The sequence below is a fragment of the Grammomys surdaster genome, unplaced genomic scaffold (genome assembly GCF_004785775.1).
Source record: "Grammomys surdaster isolate TR1022 unplaced genomic scaffold, NIH_TR_1.0 126313, whole genome shotgun sequence".
NCBI classification, from domain to species: Eukaryota; Metazoa; Chordata; class Mammalia; order Rodentia; family Muridae; genus Grammomys; species Grammomys surdaster.
In genome coordinates this window covers 3,201,426-3,215,123 of record NW_021621113.1, presented here as the reverse complement: position 1 = coordinate 3,215,123, position 13,698 = coordinate 3,201,426, and the positions used below count along the sequence as shown (strand labels likewise).

At 53.4% G+C, this 13,698-nt stretch overlaps 1 protein-coding gene across 4 annotated transcripts in view; it reads right to left on the bottom strand.

The window, feature by feature from the left end:
• Window positions 1-13,698, bottom strand: part of Col16a1 (collagen type XVI alpha 1 chain) — a 52,487-nt gene that overhangs the window by 19,579 nt on the left and 19,210 nt on the right. For 3 of the 4 annotated variants that reach the window (XM_028759736.1, XM_028759735.1, XM_028759737.1), the window contains exons 32-47: window positions 13,348-13,455; window positions 12,967-13,089; window positions 12,808-12,861; window positions 12,426-12,467; window positions 11,906-11,941; window positions 11,767-11,820; window positions 11,552-11,620; window positions 8,009-8,035; window positions 7,350-7,409; window positions 7,105-7,152; window positions 6,930-6,983; window positions 3,022-3,075; window positions 2,844-2,876; window positions 761-877; window positions 528-569; window positions 345-431 (exon numbers count right to left, since the gene is read on the bottom strand). In XM_028759736.1, the coding sequence (XP_028615569.1) occupies window positions 345-431; window positions 528-569; window positions 761-877; window positions 2,844-2,876; window positions 3,022-3,075; window positions 6,930-6,983; window positions 7,105-7,152; window positions 7,350-7,409; window positions 8,009-8,035; window positions 11,552-11,620; window positions 11,767-11,820; window positions 11,906-11,941; window positions 12,426-12,467; window positions 12,808-12,861; window positions 12,967-13,089; window positions 13,348-13,455 (1,008 nt within the window). The remainder of the gene's footprint in view (window positions 1-344; window positions 432-527; window positions 570-760; window positions 878-2,843; window positions 2,877-3,021; window positions 3,076-6,929; window positions 6,984-7,104; window positions 7,153-7,349; window positions 7,410-8,008; window positions 8,036-11,551; window positions 11,621-11,766; window positions 11,821-11,905; window positions 11,942-12,425; window positions 12,468-12,807; window positions 12,862-12,966; window positions 13,090-13,347; window positions 13,456-13,698) is intronic. The other variant, XM_028759738.1, reaches the window with a different exon arrangement.

Sequence of the window (13,698 nt, the reverse complement as noted above, 5' to 3'; positions counted from 1 at the left end):
GGAGGGGGTGTGTGGGGAGTGGGAGCCTGGGAGGGGGTGTGTGGGGAATGGGAGCCTGGGAGGGGGTGTGTGGGGAGTGGGAGTTTGGGGAACTTCCATTTTAGAAAGGCCTCACTGAGAAGCTAACACGTGACCTAACTGCTGCGTGGGGAAGCAGGCCTGGAGAAGAGGGGTACCAAGGGGGAGAAGCAGCCGGAGCCAGCATGCCTGGGAAGCAGGAGAGGCCAAGAGGTGGGGAACTCCAGGCCATGGGAAACCTGGAGGAGCAGGGAATGCTCCTGGCACTTGTGGACCCTTGTGTCTCTGAGGCCTCACCTGGATGAGGGCCCACTCCTCAGTCTTACCTCTTCTCCTCTTTGGCCTGGCATTCCTGGAGGACCAGGCAGGCCAGGACTCCCAGGACAGCCAGGTTCTCCCTCACTGTGGTCTCCCTGGGAGGCGGGGATGGACACAGTGAGCATATGAATTTGAGGAAGGGAATGGGCAGGGCAGGAGGGGTGGATGAAGGGAAGCAAGGATCTACCCACCCTGGCCTCCTCAGCTCTTGGGCGATCCCTCTCTATGAAGCACTGTGGTGGACAAGAGAGGCTCTGTTAGGTAAGGCTGGTCAGGAGGCCTCTGGCATGCATACGATACCACACCAGGCTTGCCAGCTCTCCCGGCCCGGTCTCTACCAGATGGAGATGGCAGGACCTACACCAGGCAGCCCTCCTACACCAGGGAGCCCTCCTGTACCAGCCTGCCTCTGCCCAGTTCCTACCCTGGCACAGTTGTCGAAACCTGGCACGCCAGGGATGCCCTGGTCCCCCTTTTCTCCTTTCTCCAGAAGGAAGGCTGGATGAGCCGTCTGGCCCTGGGCACAGTCACCACAGATGCTCTGATGGGGAAAACGGGAAAGACAGAAGGACCCAGGTCAGAGATGAGCAGGAAAAGCCTCCTAGGGGATACCCTCACAGAATGCAGGGCCTGGGCATCCTGCCTAGCAGTCCTTCACCCTCACCCTCTCCCTCCCCAGCCACATCCCTGCAGCAGCTTCGCTCTGTCCTCAGGGGACCCGATCATAGCAATTGGATCCGAGTCTCCTCCAGGAAGAGGCTCAGGTAGGGCCAAGCCAGAGCGCTTTCCAGACAGGCGTGTGGGAGGAGGCGGAGGGACCCGCAGAGGGACCATCTGTCCCGCCTGTTTCTGCAACCTGCACCCGTGGTGAGGACAAGCCCCAAGGATCCAGGATGAAAAGGCTAGCTCCCAGTGCCAGCACCTCTGCCTGGGGATGCCAGGAGGCAGTCGCAGGAGGAGCAGGCCCTCTATGGACGCTCCTGGGGTGGGCCTGTAGCTCACCAACCGTCACAGGCTCCACAGGTCCCTGGGCCTGAACTGTCCTTATTGGTAAGGTCTCCTCTGGATCAGTCTCTGCCCTTGTCTGGTCAGATTCTCTGAGGGACTGATGGAAGCTATTCGTCTTCTCCATCAAAACAAGTAAAGCTAGTCTCTTGTTCTAGGGCCATTGGGAGCCTGGAGCTTCCCTGTCACAGGCGCGGTGCTGGGACCTAAGGCAGGAGCCCCATGCTTACTTTCACTATTCCTGGCAACATCAATACTAATGGCCATGTCCACAGCACCCATAAGGCCACAGTTAGAATGGGCCATGGTACATTCAGTCCCCAGGGCACAGTGAGGCCACTTGTGTCATGAGCACTGTAGAGATAAGAAAGCTGATATTCGAAAGAGGCGATGTGATTTGTCCCGGTTAGCCTGGATTGGTCCCTGCCTGTCTATCTAGAGTCAGTGCTTTCTTTGGGCCGCCGACATGGTGAGCAGTGTCTCTCGGCAGGCTGAGTTCAGTTCCTGTGTCAGATCTTTTGCAGAGCCCTTGATTACAAAGCCAACATGTGAGATGTCAGAGGTCTGATCCATCTGGGGTTGGAGTCACACCATCACTGCCTGGAGGGCAGGAGCTGGGGGACTCAGGCTCCCCTGAGACCAGGAGAGAAGAGCAGCAGGAGATGGGGTGGGGATGGGGGTGTCTCCTTGCTACAACCTCACTGTGCTGCAGCTCAGGACTGCTGCTAGATCAACTCAACCACCTCCACCAGCTGCTTCTGGAAACATCCATGGTTCAAAGAGGGGCCAGGGCAGATAGTCCTTATACTGTGCCCTGACCAAAGCTCACGGGGGTGGCATACTCACGACACTGACTAGCCTGTGCCCGAGAGAGTAGCTAGAGGAGGGGAAGGGTATCCTGAGGGCACTGCGCTCCTTCAGATCGGTCCAGGAGCTTGAAGTCAGCCTGCAGGAATGACTAAGCAAGGGTTGAGGAGGCTGAAGGAAGCTTGTGGCTCCTGAGAGCTTGGTCAGCCAGATCAGACCACAGCCCTTTGGCAGGACTGCTGGCCAACTCTCCTCCACAGCTGCTTTTTTTTTTAAAGCCCCCCCCTTGCTGAAGTCCTCTCAAACCTAACACCCACCCACCCCCATACCATTTCACCGTCACGCTCTTCAGGATGCCCTGGAGGCTTTGCGGGCCTGCCTTGGCATGATCCAGGTGCTATGGTGCTTCTTTGCCAGCCAATGCAAGCTGACTTCAGGCTGGGTTCTGTCACCAGGAGCGCACCAGGTGGGGACATTTGCAACCTTCTTTTAAGCATTCATTCAGTAAATGTTGCCTAGAGGGTTGTTATAAGTCAGAGGTCCAGCCAGGCCCTCTTAGCGGCTTAGAAGGCCCTTCCCCCACAGTGGGGAACCGATAGGCTCAACCTGCTGCTGTTAGGTGGCAGGCAACTGAGCACCTGCTGTGAGAATCCCTCTTGGTGAAGGCTGCCAGCCGCCTCTCTGTGCCCTCTTACCTTGAGGAGGTGCTGCTCAATGGGTAAGGATCCCTGTAAGAGACAGACACAGGTTCTAGCTGTTCGGGAGGGGAAACTTATACAGCCTGGAGGAGCAGAGCTAATGGGGTTGCATGGCCAGCTCATTCCCAGGAAGGACAGGAAGGACGATGGTCAGTGGGTCCTAGCTGATACCCACCAGCTCGGCAGTGAGCCCAGGCTGTCCTGGCAAACCATTGTGTCCAGGCACTCCCTGAGGCAAAAAAGAAACAAGAGATCAGACTCTCCTCCCCGCCTAGTGCTCTCCTTGCTAGGGCTCACAGCCCTGCCACCTGTCACCGGCTCTTGCATGGGTGGCAGCTCTGGCTAGTCTCATCCTCAAGCTCTCCCACAGTTGGGGGCTGTGGGAGCCAAAGAGGCACAGAGGAGTGAGCCTCAAAAGTAGTTCCACTGGGAGCATTTCCTGGCGCAGCAGGTCAGAAGCTGGGCGGCTATGGGGTGGCTGCTATGGGCTATCCTGAGTCACTTTCCCATACTTTCTCATTAATCACCATCCCGGAGGCTACAAGCATTTTGTCACCGTCCTAGAAACGAAGGGACTCAGAGAAGGTCACAGGTTGAGTGAGACAGATGAGAGGTTGAGAGAGGACCACTGGCTTCTTCCTTCATCCACTGAGTGTGCCCCATCCTTTGACAGATGTCCCTACAGTACTGCGTGCTTGCCAATCGGGCTGTCGAGGTGCAAATCCTCACCACCCAAGTAATTTTTGGGAGAGTTTAAGTCCAACTCTGTGCCTCAGTTTCCCTCTGTAAAACAGTCATCCTGTATAGATAGCTTCCAGGAGGTCATGCTGAGAGATTCACCACAGACCCCGGATGTAGGATGTACCAGGATGCTCCTGTTAAGCGTTTGCCTCTAGCTTCCTTGCAGGTTCACAACGCACATTTGCATATTAAACACTCTGCTGAAGAAGGGAGGGTGTTCCATTTTGAATCCCCAGCACCCCACGAGGAGGAGGTGCACATTAAAAATGTGTTGAGTGAACGCATCGCTGCACAGCCTGCTCTTCCCAGTACAGGATTTCCTGGGCCTGCTCTGAGACCTGCCCCTGAGCAGCCCCTTTTCTAACCATAGCAGGTACTCCCGCTGCTGGGTCACCACCCAGCCCCCTCTAGTACCCGCTAGTGCCCACAGGTCTAGAAGAACAGTACCAACACGTGGGTCATGCTTTGACTATTTTGTTTAGATAACTGGTCTCATGCAGCCCGGGATGGCCTTCCACTCACTATGTTGCTGATGATGAACAAGAACTTCTGACTCCACTGCCTCTACTGCCTGAGGGCTGGGATTATAGACATGTGCCACCTCACTCAATTTATGGGGTGTTGGGGATCCAACCCAGGGTTTCTTGTATGCTAGACAAGCGCCCTACCAACTGAGCCACACCCCTGCCGTTACTACACTGCTCCACTCTCTGGAGCTAACATCTGCGGTTAGTTCAAGCCTGAGAATGTGATTCTTTCTTAGCCTGATAGAATTACATATCCATGTTCTCCTGTTCAAGTAGGGGATACAGCTGACTTTGACTACTACCTGCCAGTTATTAAAGATCTTGGGCACATTTCTTAGCCTCTGTGTCTCAGGCACCTCATCTGGAAAACAGATCAGGATGAATCCCATATGAAGGCACTGGGACGATGCAGCCTTGAGCAAGTAAGTGGCCTCCATCTCTGACCCCGCCCCCCTGTACAGAGAAGCCTGGCACAGGGCAGGTGCCTGTTTGTGGCAGCCCCGGGTTGGTCGCGGGCACTGGCATCAGATCCGATTCTGGGTCCCGGGATTACACTCAGCGCTTTTTCCTGCCCTTGTTCCCCCAGTGTGGCTTGGCCCAGTTCACACTATGCCAGCTCTCCCTGGTTAATCGGTCACTTTGAAATGACTCAGCCTCCCCAAGCAAACCCCATGCCCCCTGCTGACAGATTACTGACTGCTGCTGGCACTGCACAGGAAGCTTGGACACTTTCATCCAGTGCAGAAACTGCCAAGTGTGTGGTATGGGGTCTGGTTCCTGGGGAGTGACCCCTCCCCTCCTCCCAAGACTGTCCTGAAATGCAGAGGAAGGAGGAGGAGTGCTCTGCTAGGGAAAGCCCTGCACTTTAATACCTGGCTGAGTGATCCAGACAAGACACCTCACCTCTCAGAGCTTAAGCTGTCCGAGTTGTGACGTAGGTCCCTGCATGAAACACTGTGGGGAGAGCTAAGCCTCCAGGGCATTTATGGTGTGTCAATAAAGATCTCACACACACTGCACATACAAGCTTATTTATACCCACAAGAAGCCCACTGAGGCAGGTGCTATAATGATCTGTATTTCAGAGGTAAAGGTATGGAGACTCCACGAGGTTAAGTAACGTGCCCAGCGTCACAGAGCACATGGCAGAAAGGAGACTCAAACTGAGGCTGCCCAGCTCTGAGGACAGAAGTGTGACACAGATCTCGGCTCCTCCTGACGTTTTTTCCTTACTATCTCTGGCCTCTGTGCTATTTCCTGAGGACGTACATCAAGGACATTCTCACTTCTAGGCCTTTGCACCTGCTGCTTTCCCAGTGGAGTGTTCCTCCTTGGGGGTGCTCCTTCTCAGGGGTGCTCCTCCCCAGAGGTGCTCCTCCCCAGAAGTGTTTTCTCCTCAACAGGTTCACTTGCATTTCTTTTACATCTTGATTCAAATATCACCTTTTATTTTATTTGCATGTGTGTACATATTCATGTGTATGTGCCCACGTGTGTGCAAGTCATGTGCATGTATGTGCATGCATGTGCATGTTGAGGCCAGATGTATACTGTCTCCCTCAGTTGCCCTCCACCTTATTTTAATTTAATGTGCATGTGCATGTATGTGCTTGTGTGTGTATATGGGCATGAGTGAGTGTGTACATGTGTGCTGTGTGTGTGAGTGTATGCCTCCATGTGTGTGTGTGTGTGTGTGCGTGCATGCAGACACAATGCCACAGCAAGCGTGTAGAGGTCAGAGGACAGCCGAGGATGTCCTTCTCTCCTTCTACCTTGTAGAGTCTGGGGATGGGAGTCAGGTCAGCAGGCCTGCATCCAAGCGCCTTTATTGGTGGACCGAGCTCACCAGCTTTCCACCTTAACTTTTGAGACAGAGTTTCTTGTTGAAGCTGGGGCTTACCAAATCAGTCAGACTGGCTGGCCAGGAAGCTCCACGCAGGGATCTACCTGTCTCTGCCTCCCCAGCACTGGGAGTACAGGCGCAGGCCATCGTGGCTGGCTTTTAATACGTGTCTGCTAGGGATCTGAGTTCAGGTCTTTTTTTTTTTTTTTTTTTTTTAGGTTTTTTGAGACAGTTTCTCTGTGTAGCCCTGGCTGTCCTGGAACCCACTCTGTAGACCAGGCTGGCCTCGAACTCAGAAATCCGCCTGCCTCTGCCTCCCAAGTGCTGGGATTAAAGACGTGTGCCACCACCGCCCAGCTCTGAATTCAGGTCTTTAGGCTTGTACAGAGAGCACTTTACTGACTAGGCCATCTTCCCTTTTATTCTTTAATATTTTTCACAAATGTCTTTCCCGTTCTCCCACCGTCCATCCCCATACCTCCTTAGTCTGAACCACTATTATTTTATCATCATTATTATTATTATTGCTATTGTCTGTCTCTCTTGCAGGGATATGAATGTTTGCACCACTATATCCTAGCCTCTAAAACCGTACATGGAAAAGATCACACGGGCAGAAATGCATGTCACACCAACACATACTGACTGTTGTTCCAACAGTGCACTCTGAACTAGTATAAAGCTTGGCCTGAGAGCCTGGAGTCCTGCCAGGCCTGGGCTTGGATCCTATTAGTGGGGTTGCCTGGGCTAAAATACAATAGGACATTCTGCAAAATGAGGCTGAGAGTCCACAAGCCGGAGCCAGGGATCTGTGAGCCCCCCACACCATGCCAGGAAGCCACAGCACTAAGAAACCACAGCACACATGTAAGGAGAGGAAACAGTGCCCTTGGGTCCAGCATGGAGGAGCCCCAACAACTGCTTGGTCCCTGCCCTAATCTCCAGACTCTTTCTAGTCTCTAGTCCTTTTACCTGCAGTCCAGGCATTCCGGGGGGACCTGGTGGTCCGGGGACACCTGGGGGACCCTGTGAGAGAGAAGACAAAATCAGAGGGGGGAAGAGAGCTCCCTGCCACCATGGACAGCAGTAGTATCAAGGCAGGAAAGCCGCGACAGGAGGCAAGACAAAGGACACAAGCCACACACACCTGCGGGCCCGGCTGCGAGGAGCTGCCCATCCACAGTCCCGGAGCACCCTGGGTAGGAGTTGGGGTCGCAAAAGAAGGGGAGAGGTTATAGGCAACGTCTACACCAAGCACAGAGCTGCATGGGGGCGGGGCTGGCCGGGACACATAACCTGGCAGGACTCTAGCCCACTGCCACCAGGGTGAGGCGAGGAGCCAGGCCTCTCCCCCAGTGGGGAAGGCAGGAAAAGAAGTTCAGCCCCACTCACCGGCATGCCAGAGAAGATGGGCTCTCCCCGAGAAGGACAGGAACACTCTCCTGGTTCACCCTGGCAAGACAAGAGCCCTGGTTTGAGGTGGCAAAGACAGAAAGGCCTCTGGAAACCTCATCTGGGAGGTGGCATGGGCTTTAGGAACAGAGATGTCAGTCATATCTTCCGGCAACCTACAGGCCTCAGGCTCCTCAGCTGGCGAATGTGGACGATCATAACTTTGACGCCATTGAGCGCCAGGGGACAGGTCGTGTATGGCGTGTAGTGGTCATTTAGTTACGTCACCATCAGCCACTGCCCATGTAATCTCAGTACCCATAGCTCCATCCTGAGCAGCCCCACTCCCCAAGACCCTGGCTGGTGCTGAACCCTCTGTCCCGGTCCCCCATCCCTCTGCCTTGCCTCATCCTCTGACCCAGCTTCCCTGTAAAGGGACCTTGGTGTTCTCTGGTCTCCTGGGATCATAGCTGAATTCTGAATCACCATCATCTACATGAAGTCAGGGTACCCACAGTTCCTGGAATCACGAAGCCTGTGAACAGCAAGGCGACTGCACCCATCCCCTAGCCTGAACAGCTATTATGGGCTACGGGACGGGGATATGGGATGTAGGAACCCATCCCCAAAGAGCGGCAGCCTGGACCCTTGAGACTTACTTTCTCTCCTCGTGATCCTTTTTGGCCCTGCAGAGGAAAAAAAAAAAATACAGAGAGGTGAGTAGGTAGGAGCGGGAAGCAGGGCCAGCCACAGAACCCTGCTGCCTGGGCACTGCACTCAGTGATGTTCCTAGAAGTCCAGTCTGTCCCCTCAGCCCCTCTTGGCCCTAAAGGCAAAGGCCTGAGTCAGCTGGTGAGGCTCAGGGGCAGCTGGGCATTTGGTTACTCAGCCTGCCTAGACAAGAACAATAGCAAACAGAGGCAGTCCCAGGCTCCCTGGTGCCCATATTTCAGAGGCAGGATCCTGGCCAGGAGGTGAGGAGAGGGTGTGCCCCTCCCCCACACCAGGTAGGCAACTACCAGAGAACAGTGAATGGGTCCCCACACCAGTCCCTGCAGGGCGGTGCTATTCTGTTTTGCAAATGATGAAACTGAGGCTTTGAGAAATTTCAGATCACATGAGCAAGCACACAAACCTGGCCCCAGGGATCTGTGGGCCCAGAGTTCCCACTTCCTTCTTTTTTCTCTTTGCACTCAGTCTCCCTATCTCTGTGATCTGAGATGGGAGAATGGAAGCTGTTTTATCAACTCTGAGACACTATTACATGCCTGAAGTCATACAGCTGGTGAGTGTGACAAACAGCTGGTATGACACATAATTAAAGTGCGACACACAGCTGGTGTGATACACGATTAGGGAGTGTGATACACAGTTAAGGACTGTGACATAGCTAGTAAGTGTGACACACAGCTGGTATGACACAATTAGTGAGTGTGACACACAGTTGGTGAGTGTGACACACAGCTGGTACGACACCTAATTAGTGAGTATGACACACAGATAGTGAGTGTGACACACAGATAGTGAGTGTGTGGCAGACCAGGAGGCCTCCTGGGTGGGATATAACGGAGGGGGTCTGTCAATGCTTCTGGCTTCTGAGTAGGAACGAAGTGTGAGCAAACACACAGAAGTGCTGGCCCTGAGAGGCTGCTTTGCTGCAGACATCCCCATGATTGTCTTCCTGGGGGACAGTCCACCTTTACATCCAGGGCTCAAAGCCACCCTGGGACAAATCTCCAACTCCACTTTTACCCTGCGGCTCCCTGAGACAGGCAGGGATTCTGACTCGTTCTGCTGGGCAAAGCAGACCAGTCCATATGGGCTTGGGCAAATCCCTGCCCCCTGTAGGCTTTGGCACAGAACCAGGCAGAATCTACCAACGTTCTCCAAACTCAGACAGCAAGTTCTCTAGGGCTCTACAAAGGACAGGGAGAGGATAGGCTCTCGAGGCTATTTTCAACATTACCAAAAGCTCAGGAAAAATTATACATTTGCCCACGGCCCAGCATGCCATGGGCTGGCTGAAAGGTGGCATTTCTTTGATTCAGGCTAAAATGATCATTTTGTAAAATTCTAGTGGGTTCACGTGGAGTGGAAGCTGACTATTAGACAGGTCTTTGATGACTGAAATGAGAAAATGCACTTATTATTACTTAATCTATGCAATTTGCTCGATAGACGCGTCTGTTAAGCATGGGAGTCATTGTCTTGGGCAGAGCGGAATAAAACGTTGCCATTCCCTTAGACACTCAGTGGATGGTCCCCATGGGCTCCAGGGTTTTACAGTAAGGGATGTGCTTCAAATTCCCAGCTCCACCCTCTACTCTCTGGTCTTTGCTCTCCCTGTGTACGGATATGAAAAATCCCAGCAGCTCCTAGCTCATCCCTGCAACCCCAGCACTTAGGAAGCTAAGAGAGGAGGGTTGTCAAAAGTTCAGTATGAGCCTGGACTACACAGCTGAGTTCCAGGTAAGCCTGGCTTAGTGTGTCAGTCCCTGTCTCTAAAATCAGTAATAATCACCACAAGAGTGCCTTTCTGTATGTTCAGAGCTGACTGAGCACAGGGTCTCAGGGGGCCACTGCTCCAAAAATGGAGATGACCATGTTCTCTTTACTCAGAAGCTAAAAATGTGGGTCTCCAATCAGGTGGAGAGGTGAGGCGCTGACTCCTAGAGGCTGAGGGGAGGGAGAAACCGACAGAGCTGGATAATGGTGGCCAAATTTCTATTAGTTTGGATAAACAATTTTTAGTCTTCTACAGAGCAGGAAGGTGACCCCGTTTACAAACAGCAGAGTGGCTGAGGGTTCTGGACACAAAGAAATGATCAGAAGATGAAAGGCTAATCATGGAGATTGGTTCGGCGCGCCACGAGTGAATGTGCTCTGGTAATACGGATAATTACCACAGCTGACTTTAAAAGCAAAATACTGGGCTGGAGAGGAGGCTCAGCAGTGAAAAGCACTTGTTGCTCTTGCAAAGGACCCAGGTCAGAGTCCCAGCACCTACATGGTAGTTCAGGACCATCTGGAACTGCATATTCACAGGATCTGACGCCTTACTCTGACCTCTGCAGGCACCAGGGATGCATACACAAGCAAAACATTCACACGCATAAAATAAAGATAAAGGGAAATAGTGTGTGCGTGTGTGTGTAGCTCTGTGTGTATCTGTGTATCTGTGTGTGTATCTGTATATGTGTGTACATGTGTGTATTTGTGTGTGTATCTATGTATGTGTGTGGTATCTGTGTGTATCTGTGTTATGTGTGTGCGTGTGTATCTGTGTGTGTATCTGGGTATGTGTGTGTGTATGTATCTGTTCGTGTGTATCTGTGTATGTGTGTGCGTGTGTGTATATGTGGGGGGGTACACATGTATGTGTACGTGCATGTGGAGAGGTCAGAAGTCTGGCTGTCATTCCACAGGAACCATCTACCTTGGCTTATGTTTGTTTAAGAGATGGTCTCTCTTGGGGACCTGGGACTTTCCAGTTAGTCTAGGCTGACTGGCCAGTGAGCCCTAGGAATTGCAGTATTGGGGTTGCAGGCACATGCAGTCACATCTGACCATTGTTGTTATTGGTAGTATAGGTTTTTGAGACAGGAAGTCTCTATGCAGCCCTGGCTGTCCTAGAACTTGCTCTGTAGATCAAGCTAGCCTTAAACTCAGAGACCCACCTGGCTCTGCCCCCTGACTTGTTTGTTTTTGAAACAGGATCTCTCTATCTAGCCCTGGCTGTCCTGAAACAGGTTATGTAGACCAAGCTGGCCATGAACTTGAAGAGCTCACATGAAGAGCTTGAAGAACTGGATAGCTGCCTCTGCCTCCCGAATGATGGGATTGAAGGCGTGCGCCGCCATACTGGCCACATCTGACTTTTTACATGGATGTGGGGATCTGAGAGGCAAACTTGGGGGCCTTACGCTTGTGCAGCAAGCACTTCACCCACTGAGCCAGCTCCCTAGTCCTTGAACACACACACACAGAGAAGGGGGGGGGGAACTTGGTGGAGATATATTTTCATATTATCATTTAAAGGCACTCCCAGTGTGTCTTCCTTCCCTGAGGACAGTCCAGAAGGCCTGTCTCCTCCCACCCCAGGCTGCTGAGACAGGAGCATCAGCTCCATGCCTTCTCCCCGGCAGCAGTGTCATGGGCTCAACAACAGCTCCAGCATAGTCATGTGTAGGAAAGGCTCTTACCGGAGGCCCAGAGACACTGGCACCAGGAGGTCCGATGGGTCCTGTGGCTCCTTTGGGCCCTGGAGGTCCCTGTGGGGAGAGGACAGGTTGCTGAGGCATGATTTGAAGCCATTCGTGATATGTACACAATGGATCTCAGGCGCCCCACTGTCCAGCATCGCTAGCCCTCAGGTCCCCATGCTGCAGCTCCAACCATGGCAGTAGAAGAGGCTCACCTGGGCACCTTTTTCTCCAGTTGAGCCAGGTGGTCCCCGAGGTCCCGGAAGGCCCTGCAGATGGAAGCATATCTGGCAATCTCTTCCGGTAAAATAGCCCCTTGCCCAGTCAGCCACCTCTAAGCTGTAGGAGACCTACCTGAGTGCCAGGCGAACCCTGGGTTCCAGGCTCCCCCTGCAAGTCAGAATGGGCAGTCTGCGGCACAGTGGCCAAAGGCACTGCTCCTTATACCTGTATCACTGGCAGATCTGGGAGGGTGTCTAACCCTCCCCCCCCACCTCAACTCAAGAGAGCTACCCACAAAGATTCAAGGGATAAGGTAATAAGAGCAAAGCCAAATTCTGGCAGAGCATGGTTGCATATGGCTTTCTTTAATCCCAGCACTTAGGAGTCAGAGGCACTGGCAGATCTGGGTGGATTCAAGGGTAGCCTGGTCTACATAGTGAGTTCCAGGATAGACAGGGCTATGTAGAGAGACCCTGTCTCCATTTAAAAAAAAAAAAAAGACCAATATCAGGCCAAGGCTGCTGTGTGACCCCTGGCTACAGAGCTGTGCCCTTAGCATCTAGTGACAGGAATAGCCCCTGGATTGGGAAGCTGGCAGCTATGGAAGTGTTGAAAACAATCAGGAAGGCAAAGGGTAAGGGGAGATACTCACCTGGGGTCCCTCAGCACCTGTGCCTGGAGGTCCAGGCTCTCCCTGAAGAGGTAAAACAACCCCTGGCTGGAAATTCTCAGCCCATCCCCCAGCCTCTTTGAAGCCTTCTCTGGAATCCCTCATTCCAGGCCTTCTGTACCACAGTTCCCATCCCCCTCCTTCTCTTTCTCTTCCTTCTCCTCCTCTTCTTCCTCCTCCTTCTCCTCCTCTTCCTCCTCTTCCTCTTCCTCCTTCTTCTCCTCCTCCTCCTCCTCTTCCTCCTCCTTTTCCTCCTCCTCCTTCTCCTCCTCCTCCTCCTCCTCCTCCTCCTCCTCCTCCTCCTCCTCCTCCTCTTTCTATCCCCAAGAAAAGCACCCCAGGGGGCCTCCATTCCCATACAAACCTGAGTGCCCTTCGGTCCTGGGGGCCCTTGAACTCCCGGTAGACCAGGCTGGCCCTAAAAGGTACAAGGGAACCCATGGATACCCTCAGTGTGTTGGGCAGATAAAAGAAGGCAACACACAGGCAGGGAAGGGTGAGAGGATGAGCCAATAGCACTTACTGGTTTACCCGGCCGACCCACACCTTCAGGACCTGGCTCTCCTTTGGGACCTGGTTTCCCAGGCAGTCCCGATACATCGGTCAACGCCCCCTGCAGGCTAGGGCAGGCAGTGCATCCATCACCCTGGTCAAAGACAGGGGGAGCCTGTGAGCTAGGACTAGTTGCTAGGCTTGTGGGCATTGCAAAGGGGCCCCGATTGTTCTCTGAGAGCCCCACCCCTCTTCTGCCTCTCCTCCACCGAGAAAACAAAATAGATCCCAGATACTCCAAGCTGCAGTAAAGCGCCTGTGGAATCCCGTGCCTGGGCTTCCATGAGGCTCTCTACAGTATCACTCATCAATGCCCCACAACAAACTCCTCTCCCAGGCCTGGCCGACTGACCTTTTCTCCTTTTGGTCCTGCCGGACCCCGAACCCCAGGCTCTCCAGATATTCCAGGCTGCCCTGTGGTGCCTGGCGTTCCAGGGTCTCCTGGATTCCCAGCATCTCCCTGTAAGGAGTCGTGTTTAAGGAGGACAGGTGTCGCCCAGCTGGGGGCAGGGTGCCCCTTGAGACCTATGGGCAGTCACAGTCCCTTCTGGGGCTGGGGGCTAAGAAAGGTGTGGAGATTGGTAACAGCAAGCAAGGAAAGGGGAGTGGTTTGTTTCAGAGAGAGTTGGGTGGTGGGTGGGGGAGTCACATGGAATTGGATGGGTGGGGAGGTGGAGAGAGTCTGGGAGGAGTTGGGGGGGGA